The sequence below is a fragment of the Propithecus coquereli genome, unplaced genomic scaffold (assembly GCF_000956105.1).
Source record: "Propithecus coquereli isolate 6110/MARCELLA unplaced genomic scaffold, Pcoq_1.0 Scaffold223, whole genome shotgun sequence".
Classification (NCBI taxonomy): Eukaryota; Metazoa; Chordata; class Mammalia; order Primates; family Indriidae; genus Propithecus; species Propithecus coquereli.
Genome location: NW_012147523.1, coordinates 3,322,430 through 3,343,751, shown reverse-complemented (window position 1 = coordinate 3,343,751; position 21,322 = coordinate 3,322,430). Strand labels below are relative to the sequence as shown.

The following is a 21,322-nucleotide window of genomic DNA, read 5'->3' as shown; positions in this document are numbered from 1 at the left end:
CAAACTTTTCCAGCTCAGGGCCTTTGAGGTTTCTGACCACGGCGCGTCACAATCTCCCATAGTACCTGATAAAGCAGATACCCAGTCCCAGCTCCAGGTGGTCTTGATTCACAAGGTTCAAACCAGGGACCTAAGGGTCTACAATTTAACCAGCGTTCCGGGTGATTCTGACACAGCTAGCCTGGCACCCGGAACCACTGAGGAAAACCATTTCCTTGGTCCTGTAAGTAAGCACTCATGAGAATGCAAACCCCGGCACGACTCAGCCATCTGCTTCCGTGTGTAGCCAAAGCTGAGGTCCAGCCTGGCAGTCAGCGTGCGATGGCTCCTGTGGCACAGTCAGGCTACATGAAATCTGTTTTCCCAGGAAAGGGATCAGAGGGCAAATTCTCTCATGTCTGTGCCACAACCCAGAATATTCTGAGGACCTATTTTTTTTCTGGGATTTGTATGCTGCCCCAAGGCAGAAGATAGGGAGAGGCTTTCAAACATACCTCTGGAGACAGGTATGTCTCCCATTGAGCTGGTCATTGTGTTTCCAAAGGTGACACGGCCCTCCATCACCTGTTTGTACAGCAGAACTCCTTGGGTGAGGAGATCATTTGCCTGGAGAATCTCAGCTGAAGAATGAGAGAAGAATCAGAACCCCTGGTTTAACTACCAACAGTCTCTACAACCTGAGTCATTCCGCAGAGCAGCCTACATGAAGCCTGACTAGGCTCAGGTTATCTGTGCCTCCTGCCCCAAGATCATGTAAATCAGGCCCTATCAGGCCTAGTCACTGAACCTCTGAGCCCTAATACTCTTAGGTCCCAATGTAGAAGGAAGCAAATTTTTTCACCTATGTCTACACTGTCCAACATAATGGCTGGCAGTAAGCACTCTAAATATAGCTCTTTCAATGAGGAACTAAAACTTTTATTTCTTTTTTTATTGTCTGTAGAGATGAGGTCTTGCTATGTTTCCCAGGCTGGTCTCAAATTCCTGGCCTCAAGTGATCCTCCCACCTCCGCGTCTGAGAGTGCTGGGATTATAGGCATGAGCCACCGCACCTGGTCTTTAATTTTTAATTAATTTAAAATTAAAACCTGAAGCTGTTTTGTCAATGTGGATGCAAATATTGAAAGAATTTCTCAGAACTTGATTTAGTTATTGGAAAGTTTTTAAGTATTTAGATAACAAATTGGCAATGAGAATCTACTTTTTAACCAATAAATTGTAAAAAAAAAAAAACCACTAAATACAGATCAAGTATTTTTCACAAAATTTTGGCATCCAAACTGAAACATGCCAAAGTATAAAGCACTAGGGCCAGGCATGGTGGCTCATGCTGTAATCCTGGAACTTTCGGAGGCCAATGAGGGAGAATCACTTGAGGCAAGGAGTTTGAGACCAGCCTAAACAATATAGGGAGACTCTGTCTCTACAAAAAAAATAGAAAAATTAGCCAGGCATGGCGGCAGGCACCTGTAGTCCCAGCAATCTGGGAAGCTGAGGCAGGAGGATCGCTTGAGCCCAGAAATTTGAGGGTGCAGTGAGCTATAATGATGCCACTGCACTCTAGCCTGGGCAATAGAGCAAGACCCTGTCTCAAAAACAAACTAACAAAAATCATACAACATGCAGTGGATTTCAAAAACTACATGGGCATCCTATGGTCAGGTTTACCTGCAGACAACTATCTCCTAGGAGAGACAGAATAGCAACAGGGCTGGGGCGATGTATAACAAACATTGCAGGCCAAAGTGCTGGAAGATTACTTCTCAGGGGTGACCAACTGCTTATTTCCTGCCAATTTTTTGACTATGGACAAAGATGGCAAACTGGCAACATGGGGTTGAATTCCATGTGAAGTGTTTCATTTGGCATGTGCAAGTAATTTAAAAACTCAAAACAGACAGACAACCAGATACCATGGGCCTCCTGAACAACTATCTATGATGTATTCTTGAGCATCCCCAAAACTGAACCCAAAATTGATCAAGCCCCCAATCCAATTGGCTATAAAAAGAAATATCAGAAACATTAAACATCATAGGGGATGCAATGAGCAAAACAGACCAATAGAACTCTACAAGGCAAAGGAACTACCTTTCATGCAACATAAAGAGAGATGGAGGGGAGGTCAGGTGTGTGCTATCCATTAAAAGACTGAAGAAATATCAAGCAATTACAAACTGTGGCTTTTCTTTTGAGTCTGATTTAGAACTGTGTTTTGTTCATTTTTTTACAGAGCTATCAGAAGATGATTAAGGAAATCTGAAAACTGGCTGAATATTTGGTTATTTCGACATGTCTAGAATTTGCTCCAAAGTAGACTAGGGTATGGGTGGGTACAAAGAGGTATAGATGAAGTAAGATCCAAAGATCAGCCAGTTACAAAAAAAAAAAAAAAAAAAGAAAATCCACCATAAGTTGGTAGTTAGTAAAGATGAGTGAAGAATACATAGGATTTATCCTACTATTCCCCTCTTTTATGTTTTGAGATTTTCCATAATAAAAAAGTTTTAAAATTGTTTTAGTACCTATGGACAATTCTACACCATCCCTACCATATCCATCGGCCTGGCTCATTTAGGTGGCCTGCCTGGCCCCTGAAGTACACAAGTTGATCCCTTCAAGATGTACCACCCCCAGCTGTTTCTCTGACCTCTGTGCGATCGATCTTTCAGCCTTCTACCTCTAACGCCCAATCTCCATGGTAAATTTCCACCCCTTTCTAGGCTTCAGATCTGCTGTTGATTTCTTATGCAAGCCTAGACTCTTCTTGAAGTCAGTTCTAAAGCAACTCAGGCCATGCCCTTCCTTCCCAAACCCAATCGCTACAAAACCTAAAGCCCACCCTGTCTTGATCCTGGCACCAGAGCAGCATGACAGAAGGACCATGTGTATTTTGCACTTGGGGTGCTAGCTATGCCTAGGGAAATAAAATGTTACCAAGAGCATCGTCGTCATCAGTGGTGTCACTTGCCAGCCGGAACAGGGTAGGCCGCAGCTTTTCACACCTTTCATACACGACCTGGAAAAACAGAGCTTGGTTCACGACACACACCTAGGCCCACACACAGCGCCCCAGGTGCCTCCAGTCAAGAATGCAACGGAGTTTGTGGCTTCAGAAGCCCTCCTCAGTCTGTCCTAAATTCATGACTGCAGATTTAAATTAACACAGGAGTTCAGAGTTTGAGAAAAAGTTTGGGCTACAAGTGTAAGATTTTTTTCAAAATAAAAGAAGTTAAAAAAATGACAAAGACCTTAGCTCAGAAAAAACTCACCGTCTCTATGTGCACAACATCCTCTCTTCCTCAGGCTCCTCGCCTCTGCCCGTGGCTGGACAGCATCAGCAACAGGATGACTTCTCCTGCTTTATGACTAACATCCAAGCCGCCCATCCTCACTGTTGCCTAATGCCAGCATTCCCTCTGTAACACTCCCACGATGCCCACCCACAGGGTTCCCCAAGAGCCAAACCTCATTCTCCTCAATAACATCCGCGAAGTCCTACTTTCCTCATCCCAAGGACAATGCTCTGTTTCTTAAAATGGTAACTATACACTTAGCATATGACCTAGCAATCTCAAACCTAGACATTTACACAAAATCCTGCATACAATTGTTTATGGCAGCTTAATTCACACCCAAAGCTGGAAACAACTCCAATGTCCACCATCAGATAAATGAATATACACACACACACACACACACACACACACACTGTGCTACATCCATACAGTGGAATACTACTCGGCAATAAAAAGAAAACTACTGATAGCACAACATGAATGGATCTCAATGCTGAGTGAGAGAAACCAGACAAAAATAAAGACCATTTATACAAGTCTAGGAGCTGCAAACTAATCAGAACAGAAAGCAAATCAGCAGTTGCTTGGCCATGGGGGGACAGGGAGGAGAGGAAGGGATGACAAAGGGACATGAAGTTCTGGGAGGCAACAGATATATTTACTATCTTGATCATGACTGACGCTTCATGGAAGTATACAGGTCAAAACACACCAAACGCTGTGAATAAATACATGCGGTTTCTTGTCAGCCCTGAAGGATCACCTGCAGGGCCTCCTGGTCTGGCGGGGCCTGGCCCGGCCTGCGGTACACACTCAGCATCTCCTGCAGCACCTTCACGTGGCTTCGCACTTCCTCCACGGCACTCACTCTCCTGGACACCTTTTCTGATTTTTCTTGTTCCTTTAGGCAGAAAAAGGAGGATGGAAGTGAGGGAGCAGAAACCCTGGATGAAGCCTGAACAAAGGATGAGAAAGGGTCATTGGTGAAAGCTCAGGGGAGTCACCAGAACTAAGTGAAAGTGAGTGCTCACTCAGCGCGTAAAGAAAATACTCAAAACCCAGAATTCCTGGGGAGGATAATGCACTTTGGGGCCTGGTGACCTAGTCCCATTTTACCACCAGCCTCAAATCCCTCTGAAAAACAGATTCCTAAGCCTGGACTTTGTCCACACCAATACCTGTCCCGGGACAAAAGCTAGCAGCTAAAAATTGCTTTGAGAACCATGGATGAGAGCAGCCGGGAAGGATGGTAGCAAGATTTCTGACTTTTTTTTTTTTCCCCTTCACATCTACTGGAGGATTTCTGCTTCTAATCACCATCTTGCTGCTCTTCAGGGAGCTTATGGCTGTTCCCCAGAGTTCAAGGACAGGTTGTTCTTTTTCCAGGCAATGGTTCATTCACCCCTTCAATAACATACGCATACACACTGTCCTTTGTCAAATCCTTGTTCTAGCGAGCCAACTGGAAAAATGCCCACCTCCTTGACCAAATTCTTGATCAGCCGGTTTGCAGCCTGAAGATCCTCAGGGTGGTTGCTCTTCAGAAGCCTTGTCAAAAGCTGGGGAGTGAACAAGAGGAGTAGGTGAAACCGTAATTCCCTCAGGCCTAGAGTGGAAGCAGCAGCAATAGAAGAATTAACACTAACAGCTCACACATTTTACATGCATCATCTTACCAAATGGTCACAATGACACTATGATGTGAGTACTAGGAGACCACTGGTTTTTCAATGGAGCAGGGAGGATTGTATCTCCCAGGGGACAGCTGGCGAAGTCTGGAGACATTTGGTTGTCACAACTGGGGAGGGGAAGCTACTGGCACCTACTGGGTAGAGGTCAGGCATGCTATAAACACCCTACAGAGCACAGGACAGCTGCCCCCTCACCCAACAGAGTTATCTGGCCCAAAAGGTCAGTAGTGCTGAGGTTGCCCTGGACCACGTGCTCTACGAGGGGACAGACCTTGGTGATCTTGTTTGTCACTTTGTCCCCAATGCCTAGCGGAGTGCCTGGCACACAGGAGTCACTCAATCTTTCTCCGATGGATGGCAGGAAAGATGGGGACAATGAGCCCCAGTGATACAGGATTCTAACTTTCTCAGAAGTCACTCCACAGCCCCTCCCACCCTTTGTAAACTTAAGACACCAAGCAGGAGAAGAGCCAGAGAGAAAGGCAGCCCAGAACCTAGACTAGCCCTGCTTGTTCCGACAACAGTGACCTGATGGCCGCTGAGCATCCAAAACCAAGGGAAGGGCACAGTGAGAGGGTGTAACTGGAAGGCAGAGCAGACCAAATAGAAGAGCGTCCGTGGCATGGAGTGTTCCTGATACCGCGCTTACCAGACCTAGTTAGTGACTGACCAAGAAGAGTAATGACCAAAAGCGATCTCCCCATTCACAGGCACTACAGTGTTACTCCTGGGTCTTGGCCTAGGTTTTGACCACCTTTCTGTTCTCTTTCCTCTCCTTACTCATGTCCCAAGGCCAACAATTCTGGGAAGTCACAGTGGAAAGAAAATGGGTGAAGACAGGCTCACACGCCCACCACACGCCCCACACTTGCCTTGGGTTGTCCTTTTGAACCCTCTTGCCCCCAGAAACGCCTGTACCAACAAGTGGGAGGGCACAAAGAACACAGCATTTATTATCTGGCCCATCCGTGCAGACCATACCCAAACCTTCTGCTCCTTTACTCCTAAGGTCCTGTTGGCAGAGAATTCACTAACTCACCTCCTCACATTCTCCACTCTGGTTCAGGGATCAGAAGACACTTCAAGGACAGTCCCTAAGAGAAAAGGTCTGAACACACTCCATGTAGGCCACTGAGGTCAGGGAGGAGTTCCTTACCTTTGACTTTTCTTCATCAGCATCAAAGATCGAGCTCTTGGGCCAGGGAGAAGGCGGGGGTAAGACTTTATCCACTGGTAGCTTAGGGTCTTGTTTTATAATTCCTAAAACATATAATTCACAAAGTTAAGACACTGATATGGACACTTAGTGACTTCAGCTGCAATCCAAAATAAAGTCCAGAAACCACTAGTTCCTGATACCCCAAGAGGAAAACACTGTCAACGGCCTTAAAAGAATACACCAGGGTATGAATGAGGCTCTGCATCACCTCTCAGGAGAATCCAAGGAACCACCACAAAGTCAGGGGCACCAGAACCAGCCATGTCAGAAGAACCAGTCTCTAAGGCCTGTAAGTCTGTGGGCCTTACACTAGCTATAAAAATACTGATCATTTTATGCAGGTACGTAACTTCCCAGGGCCCAGAAATTACTGTGGGATCCCCAATGAAGCCCCTAAAAATGTAAAGTGAGTGCATATAGACAGAACAATAGTCCATCCTGAACCTGGGCTCCTTCTTCTGAAGAGCCCAATGTAAAAGGAATTCAGACTCTCATCTTCCAGACAGGATGCACAAGAGTGGGATCAGCATCATCCTCATTGTGACAACAAAACAACACGGGACAACATGCAAATTCACAACTTTTCTGAATCCTTCAGAGAGCGGAGATCACAGGGCAACAACCAATTAACCTGAAATCTAAGCAAAATTATGCCCCCAAGGAGAGACAAGAGGCAATGCCAATAAAAATAACTCAGCTGAAATTGCTCAAAAATTGTAGGCCAGTGTAAGCTAGCAAGAGAATATCGAACTTCCAGAAGTTGCAACACACAGAAAATTAGCTCTTCTCCAGGAGCCTCACCAGGGGCTAACAAAAAGAGTAGGAAGGTGCGAGGCTCCACCTAAATCCTTCTCTCTCTACAGAACAAAAGTCTTAAACTGCCGCGGGAAGGGCAACAAACCCTGTAGTCCTTACAGCAGTGGTGGGAACTCACTGTAGCTGGAGAAAGAGTTTGGAAGGAGGGAGGCAGGAATTATGTCCTGAGCCCAGACCCATATTGGAGTGGGGCAGGATCACAAATAGATCCTATCAAGACACAGGCACACGGTGTCTGCCTGAGGCTGAGGCTTAATCAGAACAGGCTGACCCTACCCCACCCTTCCACCCCATGAATAACAAGTGACAGCTGTCTACCCTGAGGAGCAGCAATAGCAGAGAGAAAGACCCTTACTGACAGGAAGACCTACAGCTGAGTAGGGCAGATACCAAGGAAAACTCTAGCAAATCAGCCACCAACCTAAACATGAGCTAACACTATAAAAATCTGAAGTCTGATACAGTGAGGGTAACTATAGCAATAACAAATCTCAAACCCAGCTCAAATCCTGCCTACCAGAAGGAAAGGTCCACCCATCTCCAGAAATAAAAACTATTTACTTCACTGATGAATATGCTAATTAACCTGATTTGATCATTACACATCATATATACGTGTATTGAAATATCATACTGTATCCCATAAATATGTATAATTTTGTGTGTCAGGTAAAAATAATAAGGCTGGCTGTAGTGGCTCATGCCTGTAATCCCAGTGCTTTGGAAGGCTGAGGTGGGATAATCACTTGAGCCCAAGAGTTGGTGGTTGCAGTGAGCTATGATGGTGCTACTACGCTCCAGTCTGGGTGACAGAGTAAGACTCTGTCTCTAAAAAAAATAAAAAAAATAAATCCATTATATGGTTATTGAAAGATCTTTTGTAACTATAAAGTATTATAAGCTTGCAAGTTATTACTTGTATCAGAATAGTATTTTTCAAACTCTGGCTCAGAGATAATATTTACCTGTACTTCATGGAAAAATTCTACTACTTCAGAGAAAGAGGTTGATTCTTATGCAACCAAAGATTTTAAAAAATAAAATAAAAATAAATGTTTTAGTTTAGTGACATAGTTTGTATTTTGATCTTTGGTGTGCCGGTGGTTTCTGGCAGAAAGGGAAAAGCAAACCTATATGTCTTCTTCCTAGAAGATCTGCACTGTGACTTTTAAAGTAAATAAAAGCCATATTGTGTTTAAAAAAAAAAAAAAAAATCACCTCAGTCTCTACTGTCCTACACAAGAAGTCCAGCTTTCAACAAAAAATGATAAGGCACACAAAAAAGCAAGAAGAAACAAGACACTGTCAAAAGGGAATACAACAAAAGGAAAGGAAGTCAGACCTTGTTTCTTTAGCATCTGATAGGCATCTCGGATCTTGATGTCTTCTGGAAACCAGACTGTCCAACTAAAGAGTATTTCAATGACTCTTCCTTTAACTTTTTCTGTGGCCCAGGACCCCAGGTACTGAAAGTAAAAAGGAAAGAATTCTAGAGCTGGAAGGGATTTGGGAGACCACTCAGCCAATACTTCCAATAAACAGAGGGCTGTTGAGGCCCAGGGAACAAGCTGCCCGAGGCCGGTTGAGAGGGAGGCACAACTACAGGCCAAATTATCTGGCACCCTGTCCCAGAGCCTTTTCTGGGTTTCAAGGAATCCGTCTCCAAAACTGCTAAAATTAAAGACCACCATATATGGGTCTATATCAGATCCTTGTCCACATTCATGGGGACGTTCATTTTTTGACTGGGGCAAGTATGGAATAAAAAAAATTTGGTCTCTGTCCCAGTTCCTGGCAAAGAGCTTCAAAAACCCTTGTAATTTCCTGAGTCACAGGAGGGTCTTATTGTTCACAAGCCCCCTTGGACCACATCCAAGTTTTTAATAATGGCTTACGGTGGCTGCTTAGTCTCAAGGGAGAGGCTGGTCACTCCAAACAGAGCAACCATGTGATTAGAGGGTTGGAACTTTCCACTCCATCCCCTGACCCCAGGACTGTGTGAACCAGCCAGTATTTCATCAATCATGCCTGGGTAATGAAACCCCAGATTAAAAACTCTGCCACCAGGAGGTTCAGAGAACTTCCCGGTTGGTGAACACACCGATATGACTAGATGGTGACAAGCTCAGACTCCATGAGAAGGCACAAAAGCTCTGTGTTCCCCTTCCCCACCACTGAGCCCCTGCTCTATGCATGCTTCTGCTTGTATCCTTTATGATAAAACAATAATAGAAATATAGTGCTTTCTTGTCTTCTGTGAGTTATTTTAGTGAATTATGGAACCTGGGAAGAAGGGGTCAAGAGAGCCCCTGAATTTGTAGTTGGCAGTGCAGAAGTACAATAGCTTGAGGACATAGAAGACTCATAGCTGGTGTCTGAAGTAGGAGCACCCTAAGTAGGACTGAGCTCTCAACACGTAGGGGCTAGGTAACTCGTAATTCTGGGTGGTGTCAGAGTTGAATTTAATCATGGAATGCACAGCAGGTGCCAGAGAACTGCTGTTGGAATGCAGCAACGCAGGGCTCAATCAATGCTGGTTAGCTCAGAGTGGCGTAGCTAAGACAGGTGCCAGGAGGAAAGGTACAGAGGACAAGACAAGAGGCGATATAAAACTTCAAGTCACACCTGGCACTGTCTCTACCAGGAAAACTGTGCCTCTAAGGTAGAGTTCCTCACCTCCTCTAGGCCACACATCCCCCAGACCATCTTAAAGGGGAAATTTGAAAATGCTAACACGATGGAGGAGCAGATGTCAGCCGATGAGCACAACTGTCTTTCTAGAGCTCAGACAGCAAAGTGCTTTCACACACAAGCCAGAGACAGGTGAGGGGGTTCTTTTCACATGTAGGCCTGCCTCTGGCCTGAGAAGGGAGACAGGAGTTTGAAAGATAGGCATAGGTATGGCAAAGAAGGCAGGACCAAGCCCAGGTATTTACCTTTGGGGACAACACTTTGATCAGCTCATTCAGGAAGCGAAACTTGGCCACCTCGCTGTGGAACTTCTCTCCACAGTGGTTCATACACATCTCCAGCACCTGCACAGACACAGGACCCCCATGAGAAGATGGAAAGCCAGTGGCTCCAGGGCTCTCCTTGAAGCTGATGACCATCTGCTGGTGACTCTACTGGAACCACAGCTAACCCTTCCTCAAGCCTATGACACAAGTTTTGGTGAAAGAGGACATTTTCAGATCAAGAAAAAATGTCACCTGTTCAATCTTGCTTTAACTGCTAGGTTTATGCCCAGGAAATAGCTCAGTGGGGTATATCGAACCCTGAGGTCATCCATCCTACCTTGTAAGGGGACCCTTGGGAGGTAAAACTGGTTGGAGAACCACCCCTTCCCCAGAGGCAGAAATCTGCTATCCAGTGCCCAAGAACTACTCAACCAGAGGTCACCCACTGGCACTCGAGAGGTAAGCTGGGCCTATACATGCTTCCTTTGGTCCACACTGTGGTTTTCACCATTTCAAGTTAATCACCAACATTTAAACATTCAGAGAAAATAAATACAAAAATCTAGACTTCCAGTTTCTCTTGAAAAAACAGGAAGTTCTAGCAACCCTGGTCCCAAACTCACACCTGGCAACCACTGGCTGGTTCTGTGCTACAGCTGCCCTTTTTAGACAGGCACATGCTCTATAGCTTTTTGGTCCTCACCCAGCAGCGTCACTCATTTATGTTACCTGTCTGGCCCTGCGGACACTTGAACTTGCCAGCCTGTCTAAGAAGGGCAAATGGAAATAAAACCTTCTTCTTCTTCTCCCACAGCAAGCTCAAAAACAGGTCTAAGATGGAGAATCTGGCCCACAACTCCCTCCTCCAGCCTGCTGTTCAAGGTCTGTGAAGGTGAACCACTCAGGTGCTCTCCCCACCCCAACGAAAAGGACTGGGGAGGAGGTAAAGTCCCTCTCAGCACTCTTGCTAGCATCAGGACAGAAAAGCTTAGGCTAAGGGGCAAGCCAAACTCACCGTTAAGGCATGAAGGGCTTCTTTCTCTTGTGGAGACTGGATCTTGTGGGCCAGTAGCCAGGGCGCGTGTGTCGGGCTAAGGGAAAACAAAAAGACCTGGACTCTGGGCAGGCAGGAAAAAAACTATCCGGTGTGGCTGAGCATGCTCGGTAAAGTCACCTCTCTTCCAGGAGCTGGTGTCCCAAAGTACAGGTGGAGTGTGACTGACACAAAGCCCATACACGGGCTCTTAACAGGGGCTAACTCCTGCCCACCCTGTTGTACCTGCAGCACCCAGACAACGGGCCAACCACTGCATAGCAAAAAATGAGTCATTCATTCATTCAGTAGATAAATGCCAGCAACAAGGCACTGTCAGGGAGAAACTCAAGGTCCTCCTCCTGCCCAGGGCTCATCGACTTCACCCCACCTACCACCCAAACAAGCCCCCAGCCCCCAAACTCTAAGCTGGGCAGTCCAGGCCCAGACCTATAAGAAGCCAGGTCCTGAGCAGCACAGGCCCTGCCTGTGTGTGATAAATGCTCAATGAACACAAGTGCAGAAAGTGTGATCAAACTTTGGGCTCAATTCAAAACATCTGAATATTCGGCACCACATAGATTAAATATCTGGAAGACTGACTTGATTCTTCAGTTCCTGTCCAAATGCTTTGGGAACAGAATTCAATAAAACCTTACCCTTTTCCTTTTTCTTAAGAAAGATTACATTTAAATGATGGAGAATATATGGATCTCTTTCAATTATGTAACCTGGCTACATTCTATCAGTAACATTCAGAGTTCTCCCCTGCATTAGTGTTTTATAACACAACTTAAAATTTTAATAATGGCCAGTTGCAAATGGACTATTCTGTTTTAAAAAAGCACATGAATGCACTAATTTTAGAAAAATAATGTACTCAGTAGATTGTGGGGAAAGACAACAGAATAAAAGAAGGCCTAACTGTAAAACAGTCCAGAAAGACAAAGGCCTACACACTCAGCCTGGGGTGCCCCCAGAGTTGTGTGTGTGAAGTCACCTTACCCATTGGGGTCAGTGTTCACCTGCTCACAGAAATTCTGGATAGCTGACCAATCCTGTTCCGACACGCTTGGGTCTGTGGCTTTGTCTGTCAAGGAAATGAATAAAGTTAAAGAAAGCACAATAAGGCCGGGTACGGTGGCTCATGCCTGTAATCCTAGCACTCTGGGAGGCTGAGGTGGGAGGATCACTTGATGCCAGGAGTTCAAGACCAGCCTGAGCAAGAGACCCCATCTCTACAAAAAAAAAATAGAAAAATCAGCTGGGCATGGTTGTGCCCACCTGTAGTCCCAGCTACTCGGGAGGCTGAGGCAGGAGGATTGCTTAAGCCCAGGAGTTTGAAGTTGCAGTGAGCTATGGTGACACCACTGCCCTCTAGCCTGGGTGACAGAGCGAGACCCTGTTGCAGGAGGAAAAAACAAACAAAAAAATCCATAATAAAAATAAATTTACACCCATCCTCATAAACACGGCAGCCAAGGGCTGTGTCATCACACCTCCACAGGATCAGACGAGTAGGCAGATAGCCGAAAGGGACCATCAAGCAGTGTCTGGCACACAGTATGTCCTTACTGATTATCTGCTGGTTGGATGAATTAGCAAATTAATTAACAAGCCCTTGCCCTGAAAGTGGTTCCATTTCCAGTGTCGAAGCCGGCCTGTGTGTATCTTCTTCATGCCACATGTCAGGACTCCCCCACTCAGGCCCTGCAACGAGGACAGGCATGAGCCAGCATCTGAGAGGCTATGTGGATGTTTCCTAGCTATGTGATAGGAAGGCAAGAACAGGTCACAGGAAGATTTTGTTCTGGCCTTTCGTGAAACTTCCCAACTCCACACTGTCCAGCCTGTCCTGGCCTAGCCAGCTTCTGCAATGAAATATCATACTGGTTCTGACCGAGCAGCTCTTTCAGGCTCTGGAAATAAAAGGCTGATTCTCAGGGCTGTATTTCTGATGTTGCTATTCCTCTTGCCCAAATGTCTACTCCACACCTCTCAAAGTCCTACCCATTCAAGACCCACCTGAATTTCCATCTCCTTCAGGAAACCTCCTCCCACTGTGCCAGCCCCTACTACTTCTCCTCCCTTCTGACTACTCAACACTCCACAGTCACCCTAAAGTGAACTTTTCCTGACTGCAGTCACATTTATGTCATGTGGAAGTCATGTGTCTGAGATTCAAAGGGCAAGTAACCACTCATCTTCCCACCTACTGACTCCATTGTAAGTGAAAAGAGAACAGGAAAAGCAATCAGATCATCAATTCCTGTATTCCCCTCACTGTCCCACAAAGCGTTCTCTCAGCGTTCCATTTCTCAAAATCCTATCAACCCTTGCGTACAAATTCAAAATGCCACCCTTTCATAAAGACTTCTTTGATCTTTTTATCTCCTGCCCCCACAAAACAGAAGCCATTGCTTCCTCCCCAGAACTGATATTTTATCCGCCCCCCTTTCTGACAGGGATCTCTAGCTCCACCCTTATTAGTTACTTGAACTACCTTGTTAGTCCTTGAACTCTGAGCCTCAGTTTCCTCAATAATAAAATAAAGAGGTCAGCACAGTGGCTCATGCCTGTAGTCCCAGCACTTTGGGAGGCCAAGGTGGGGACATCACTTGAGGCCAGGAGTTCAAGACCAGCCTGGGCAACACCGCAAGACTCCCATCTCCTAAAACAAACCAACACAAATTTTAATTAACCAGGTATGATGGTGCACACCTGTAGTCCCAGTTGCTTAGGAGGCTGAGGCAGGAGGATCACTTGAGCCCATGACTTTAAGGTTACAGTGAGCTATGACTATGTCACTGCACTCCAGCCTGAGTGACACAGCAAGATCTCGTCTCTAAAAAAAAAACTGAGAAAATAGTTCCTTCCTTATGGAACTGTCATGTGATTTAAAGGAGGCAGTGTCTAAAATGCTCAGCACAGTGGCACATGGTAAGTAGTCAGTAGAGGATAGCTAATTATTATTTATTATGATAATATAGTCTCTGCCTTTTACTATAAAATATGTGTACATGTCTTATTGTACCTAAAGGGAATGAAACATTTGAAAACAGAAGCCATATATTCCCTACAATTAAATGCATGACGTCTTACCCACAGGTACAAAATAGATACTCATCAAATAAATTATTTAAAACAGTGATTCTCACAGATTCTACCCCTGAATCACCTAAAGTAATTCTATACCATTTAAGCTTCAGTTCAGTTCACTACAAGGTCAAGGTTGACACCTCAAAGGAATTCTCACCTACCATGTGACTGGACCTGGAAGCAAAGAAGGACAGGCAGGACCCAAGCCCACCACAGAGAGTCCACAACCTCACCCTCCTCCCCAGCTGCCAAGTGAAAAAGACACAGCGACAGGCACAAGCTTTTTCAAAGAAAAAAATCTCTGAGGTTAAATCATGTTCCAAAACCCTTAACCAAGGCAAAGCAGGAAAAAGATCTATAAAATGTAAGACAATTTCTTCTATCTGCTAGATCTTGTATCAGGAGGATTCACTCAAGGTTTATCAAGGCCCAAAAGTAACAGTAATAGCTGCCATTTTTTTTTTATTTTAATTTTTTTGGGGACAGTCTCACTCTGTTGACTGGGCTAGAGTGCCATGGCGTCAGCCTAGCTCACAGCAACCTCCAACTTCTGGGCTCAAGCAATCCTCCTGCCTCAGCCTCCTGAGTAGCTGGGACTACAGGCAAGAGCCACCACACCCGGCTAATTTTTTCTATTTTTAATAGAGATGGGGTCTCACTCTTGCTCAGGCTGGTCTCCAACTCTGGAGCTCAAGCGATCCTCTTGTCTTGGCCTCCCAGAGTGCTAGGATTACGTGCGTGAGCCACCACATCCGACCAATAGCTGCCATTTTTAAAAAGTACTTACTGTGAGCCAGGCACTATGCCAAGTGCCCTCATAGCAACTGAGGTTGGTACCACCATCTACAACATTTTACAGGTGAATAAACCTGCCCAGCCACAAAGCAAGAAAATGGCAGAAACAAAAATTCAGCCCCAGGTCAACCTGGCTCCACAGTCCAGATGTTTCTAACTGCTCTCATAGTCAGGTCTTCCGTTCCTTGACAAAGGCAGGGCCTTTCCTGGGAACTACTTTGACTTCCCACAAGTTATACATTTTCTAAAGGCAAGGAGGTGTGTCACCTTCACATGCTCCAGCACCTAGAATAGTTACTGGCAGGTATCTACTGAGTGAATGAATGATTCATCTTTTGCCGTGTTTGGCCAGTTGGCTGGACATGTTGACCATGCTGGGTGGTGGCTATTTCAGTTCTGAAGTAACTGGGTTTCTGAAAAGATAATCCCAGCCTGCACAAGCTATTTCAGAGGCCTTGAGCGGCTCCAGAGAAAACCATCCCCCAGAGGACTGTCCAGTTCTATTTGACACCAATCTGCTCCAAGGAGTAGCTAGGGGCCAACAGGGTATAGCAGGGAGAAATTCAAAGGACTCTTTCTGTTTTGGGACTATCCCAGCCTCACCAGGGCACCAAGAATGGCTATCCCAGACTCCAAGGGGGTTTATTTAGCTGCATGTGAGGACAAGCGGTGCCAAGAAATAACACTGCTGCCATATATTTGCTTAATAAAAACAGTGTTTGTATGATTCATTTCAAGCCTGCTACAGGGTCAGAAGTACTGAGAAAACAGCTGAGACCTCCGGCTGTGAGTGAAATGGCTCATCCAACTAACTCATTCACAAGCCAAATCATCTCACATCAGCTGCCAACCTACCATCAGGGTCATGACTCTGGCACTAGCAGCAGCCTGTGCTAGCAAGGGGAGCCCTGAGGCTGTGGGGAAGCAGCCACCTTGGGGAACAGAATCCATCCAACCCTCCAGCAGTATACTCTGCAGGCGGAATCCTTCTGCAGGAGGTACACATGGACCCCTACAGTTCAGAAATTGTTCACATGAACACAGGTGAAAATCCACCAAGACCCACCACAGGAATGTCCTTTGCTGGGTTCCAAGATAGAGAAGAATGAATTTAGCCTTCAGAATATAAATGTTTTTTCCTCTCTTTTTTTATAGTGACCAGCCCCTATTATAAAATCACAATATAACTAGATTACAATCAAGACCCCTCCGGAGCCCCAAGGAAGGCATAAAAGTGGGGCTAAAACAAAGACAGGACACATCACCTGGGAGTAGGTCCAGGTGGAAGGAAGGAAGAAAGATTTACCGAGCACCCAACTTTTACTAAGCTCCTGCCTCCCTGACAGCACTACCAGAGCTAGAATCCCAGAGACCAACAGGACTGAGTACTGCTTTTAATAGAATGAGACTAATAGCAACACCTAAGCCCTCCCTCCCCCCAAAAGAGGAACTGGTTAAAATGAATTATAGTAGGCCCATACAATGGGGCATATAAGGCTTTTCATTAACAAGAATGAGGCACCTATAGCCAGGCTGGCCTACAGTCCTACCTACTTGGAGGCTGAGACGGGAGGATCACTTAAGCCCAGGAGTTAAGAAGAGTCCAGCCTAGGCAACGAACACGTAGGGAGATCCCATCTCAAAAAAAAAAAAAAAAAAGAAAGAGAGGCAGTTATACATGCAGTCATGTGGAGCAATGACCAAAATACACTACGTGGGGCAAAAAAAGCTACGGAACAGAATGTACAGAAGCTGCCTTTTATATTTTTAAAGCATCAGTTTCTGGTAACAGCTTCCTGATGTTCCTTTGGGAGCTACCCCTCCTCAATTCTAGGTCCCACTTTCAAGTGGGTCTGATCACTTACCCCACCCTCAGTCCTGGGGATGGGCACCGCCCCCAGCCCACTCCAGGTCTGGCAATCTTCATATTTCATACCCCTGGTCATGCTGATTCCCAGGTAAAATACTAGAACCAGGCTGGACCAACAGGCAGGAAAACCCTTACTTTTGCAAATCAGGGGGAAAAAGCAATTAATTCTGCTGGGATTGCAGGATAAGGCAAAGTAGACAAAATTCAAGAAAAGAAATGAATCTTGGTGACATCATGGAGCTCCTGGACAGAGCCTGCCCCTTTGTTTCTTTTCTTTCCTTTTTTTGGTAAACCAGTATGAATTAGTTTTTGGTCACTTGCAACTAAAAAAGACTAACGATAATAATAGCTAATACTTACTGGGCGCTTACTATACATGCCATGGCAAGGCACTATTTTAAGTGCTTTACATGTATTAAAGACTTAGATCCTCCCAGCAACCCTAAGTGGAGGTATTATTACTATTCCCATCTTAAAGATACAGCTGCCTCACTTGCTGAGACAAGATCTGTCAGAGACCCAAGCATGGCTAGTCCTCAGACCACATCTAGAGTGATTTCCTTCATCCAGCCTAGACCCATGATGCATTCACCTTCAACTACACATTTGTCCCCAGACATACCATCAACTCCTTTGTCCCTCCATGGCACCATCACCACCCCACCCCCAACAAATCTGGTTTACACCATAGTTTACCTTCTTTGCTCCTACTCCAGAAGAAAAACAAAACACCGAAAAATACATACCCATGAGAACTGCAACATACATTTCTGATGTCCAGTCAACACTCCACAGTCCTAACTCAGAATCTCAGAGGGGAGAAGGGCAGAGGTGATCCCATCCCACCGCGCTGAGGAAATCTGGTGATGTCTAGTGACATTTTTGAATGTCATGACTGGGAAGAAGGGTGTATGCTAGTGGTATCTAGTGGTCGAGGCCAGATTGCTGCTAAACATCACATATTGCACAGGACAGCCCCCGCAACAGAGAAATGTCCCCATATGCCCAGAATGTCAATGTGCACAGGTTGAGAAACCCAGCTCTCAAGTGCCCAGGTGGGCTCCATTCTATTTCTCTCACCAGCCATTTTCAAACTTCCCCACCTTTAAGTCCCCTAGTCCACCTCAGCCCCTCACACTCAGGTGGCAGTGGTGATGACAGCACTGAAAAACATGTGCACGTGCAATCATCTTTACCTCCCTCCCCAGACACTCAGAAAAACAAGGTGCCCTTCCTCTGTGCGAGGCCAGGTCACCCCTTTCTGCTCTGCCTCTGACCTTCAGCACCTCTAAGGCCCCATGCAAGGATGGAACACTGGCCGTAGAATTGAGGTGTACTTCCCCAAAGCAACAAAGCACAATGAGCTCAAATGCCCGCCCTCCTTTAAAATCTCCTTTACTCCTAAATTCCCTCTAGCTACCCTCTCTCCTTCCTTTCACATTCAAGCACCACTAAAAAAATAAAATAAAATAAAAAGCTAAGAGGCTACTGGCTACACTCTCCTCACTGATTTATTCTGCCTGGTGTTTCCCAGACAAATTACATTTCAAAGTAGGTGCTAACTTTTGAAAACAAGAGATTTCACACTGAAGTATAGGTTCTAGCCCTCCCTAAAAAGCTAGAAGATCTAGCAACTTTGGGACATCGCCCCCAAAAAGCTGGAGCTGAGGAACTCCCCCTCCTTGGGCAGTGTCCCAGGCGCTCCCTCTCATCTCTACCCAGGCCAGCTGCTCCTTGTTACCTTACTTGGTCTACTTCCCCCATCCTGCAACTCCAGCCTAAGCCTTCTGTTCTCCATTGCCTCCTAAATAAACTACCTTCCGTCTCCACCATTTAACTCAAAGGTATGTCATTAATAACCTGTTAGTTACCAAATTCAAAGTTCCCCCTTCTCCTTTCTTATTCTACTCTCCCCCTTTTTATTTATTTTTTTGAGACAGGATCTTGCTTTGTAGCCTAGGTTGAAGTGCAGTGGCCCAATCATAGCTCACTGCAATCTCTAACTTCCAGGCTCAAGTGATCCTCCTGCCTCAGTCTCCCAAGTAGCTAGGACTACAGGCATGCACCATAATGCCCAGCTAATTTTCTTGTAGAGATGAACTGAACTCTTGCCTTGTTACTCAGGCTGGTCTTGAACTCCTGGCCTCAAGCAATCCTCTCACCTTGGCCTCCCAAAGTGCTAGGATTACTGGTATGAACCACATTGCCCAGCCCCATACTATTTTTTTTTTTTTTTGAGACAGAGTCTTGGCCTGTCACCCCAGGCAGAGTGCAATGATATGATTATAGCTCACTGCAACCTCAAACTCCTGGGCTCAAGCAATCCTCCTGCCTCAGCATCCCGAGTAGCTGGGACTGAAGGCATGAGCCACCACACCCAGCTAATATTTTCTATTTTTGGTAAAGACAGGGTCTCACTATGTTCAGGCTGGTCTCAAACTCCTGAGCTCAAGCGATTTTCCCACCCTGGCCTCCCAGAGTGCTGGGATTACAGGTGTGAGCCATTGTGCCAGACTCCCATACTCTATGTTTAAGCAGCAAGACTACCTACCAACCCCACCCCTCCTTTGATATCCTGGGTTCCGCTTCCCCCCCTGCCTTTGTTTCTGCTCCACCTTCAGTCTTCAGGCTGCTCTTCCCATCTGCCTCTTAAGTGCTGGGGCTCCCCATGCTCCATCTCCAAACCTCTGCTCTTTTTAACATGCAGCCTCCCAGGGCGAGTTCACTGCCCATGAACTGAAGATTCCCAAGCCATACCTCCAGCTCTTACCCTCTCTGGAGCCAACCAACTGCCCAGAGTGCATCTCTTTCTGAATGTGCTACAAGCACCTCAAACTCCACAACTCAACCTCTCTTCCTAAACCAGATTCTCCTCGCAGGGTAGGCATCTGTAACCAACCAGTTACCCAAGCTTGAAACCTGGGGTTCATCCTAGATTCCTCGTCTTTGCCTCCATCCCAATGCATCAAGGCTGTTAACTGTGCCTGCTAATTATTTCTACTCTCCCTCCCCACCGCCTTAGTCCTACTGCAGCCCCTAAACACTACCAAAAGAGCTTTTTAGCTACTCTCCCTGCCTGAAGTCTCACCCTCTCTACCCAATTCAGTTCCCTGATCAAGATCCTCCCGCTGAATACTCCACAACAGCTCCCCCTCCCCGCCCCCAGATAAAACAAACTCCTTTCTGCAGTGTACAAGATCCTTGAAGATCTTGCCTCAAATAGCAGTGCAGCCTCTTTTCCAGATTCCTGCTCCTTAGCCTCTGCACTCCAGCGGACCGACCTACTTGTTCCCAGAATGTCCCACATTCTCATGTCCCCAGCTTTTGCACATGCAGTTTCCTCGGCCTGGAATGTGGTCGCCTCCATTGTTCAAACACTAGGTCCGCTGTGACAACCTCCAGGTAAACAAACCAACCCCTAACCACCACACTGAAGAAACGCCCTCCCTGCTAAGTCCCGTTAATAAAGTGATGTTATCGTCGGTGTGAGCCCACAAAAAAAAAAAAAATCTTTGTGAGCAAGGACCCTGTGTTACGCATCTTAGTAATATCCCCAGCACCTAGCAGAGTACGGCACAAGGGGCATATTCTTCATCCTCTTTGAGCCTCAATTCCTCGTGGTCGAACGGGGACAATAACGACTCCCACCCCAGGACTACCGTGAAGCTCACAGGGGGCAACATACATACAGCCAGAGTAAATACACAAAAAAGGTATAAAGGCTTACTCCTTGGCATTAAAGGCAACAGCCGCGCAGAGATCTGTCTCAGCCCCTAACGGACTGCCAATCTTAACCGCCAGAGCCTCCGTAAGCCTAAATGCCCCCGCCTCCCAACCGGGGTTAGTGATAGAAGCTATCTTGGGGTCGTACTGAGGACTAACAATGGTGGACATGCTTTTAGCCCCATGCTTGGCAGCACAGAGGAGCCCGGCACACGGTACCATTTCGGTTGCTAGTGAGGACCACGCACTGCTACTGAGAGGGGGTGGCCAGCTGGGGAAGGGCCGAGCGCAGGCCCGAGCCTGCAGCCCTGGCAGGTTCTTGGGGTTAATCTCGGGGCAGCCCCGGGCGATCCTGCCTCCAGCGCAGGCCCAGGCCCAGCTCCGCGACGCCGGGCTCCCCCGCGGCCGCCCGCCCCAGAAGAAAGGCGCCGGGGGACGGGAAGCGAGTCCTCACGTGCCCTCGCCGAGGGGCGGCCAGGCTACTCACTGAGCCACAACTCCAGCGCCGCCGCCGGGCCCGGGGGCCGCTCGGCCGACTCGGTCCCCGCCGTGGCCCCAGTCCCCGTCGCCACCGCCGTCGCCGCCATGGGCCCAGCCCCTTGCTGTAGCCACGGCCACCCCTGCGCTTTAGTCGTTGCCGCCGCCGCCGCCAGGCGCGCTCTGGTGCTGCGGACGCGGCAGGGCACGTGATGGGGCGGGGCCAAGGTTGCTCCGCCCACCCTCCGGGGGGCGCAGGATGCTGGCTCAGCTAGATCCCTCCTCCCCACTTGGTCCCTCTCTCGGGTTTTCTTCTCCCAGACCACTGGCAAGGTCTCGCTAA

General features: G+C 46.8%; 1 protein-coding gene across 1 annotated transcript in view; it reads right to left on the bottom strand.

The window, feature by feature from the left end:
* The window catches only part of GGA2 (golgi-associated, gamma adaptin ear containing, ARF binding protein 2), a 30,124-nt gene extending 9,004 nt beyond the window's left edge, over positions 1-21,120 (bottom strand). Inside the window, exons 1-10 of the mRNA XM_012644935.1 lie at positions 20,990-21,120; positions 12,021-12,105; positions 10,998-11,073; positions 9,962-10,060; positions 8,368-8,491; positions 6,147-6,250; positions 4,778-4,858; positions 4,063-4,200; positions 2,938-3,019; positions 379-620 (exon numbers count right to left, since the gene is read on the bottom strand). Coding sequence (XP_012500389.1) covers positions 379-620; positions 2,938-3,019; positions 4,063-4,200; positions 4,778-4,858; positions 6,147-6,250; positions 8,368-8,491; positions 9,962-10,060; positions 10,998-11,073; positions 12,021-12,105; positions 20,990-21,089 — 1,131 coding nt within the window. The 5' untranslated portion in view covers positions 21,090-21,120. The remainder of the gene's footprint in view (positions 1-378; positions 621-2,937; positions 3,020-4,062; positions 4,201-4,777; positions 4,859-6,146; positions 6,251-8,367; positions 8,492-9,961; positions 10,061-10,997; positions 11,074-12,020; positions 12,106-20,989) is intronic.
* Between the last annotated feature and the right edge of the window lie 202 nt (positions 21,121-21,322).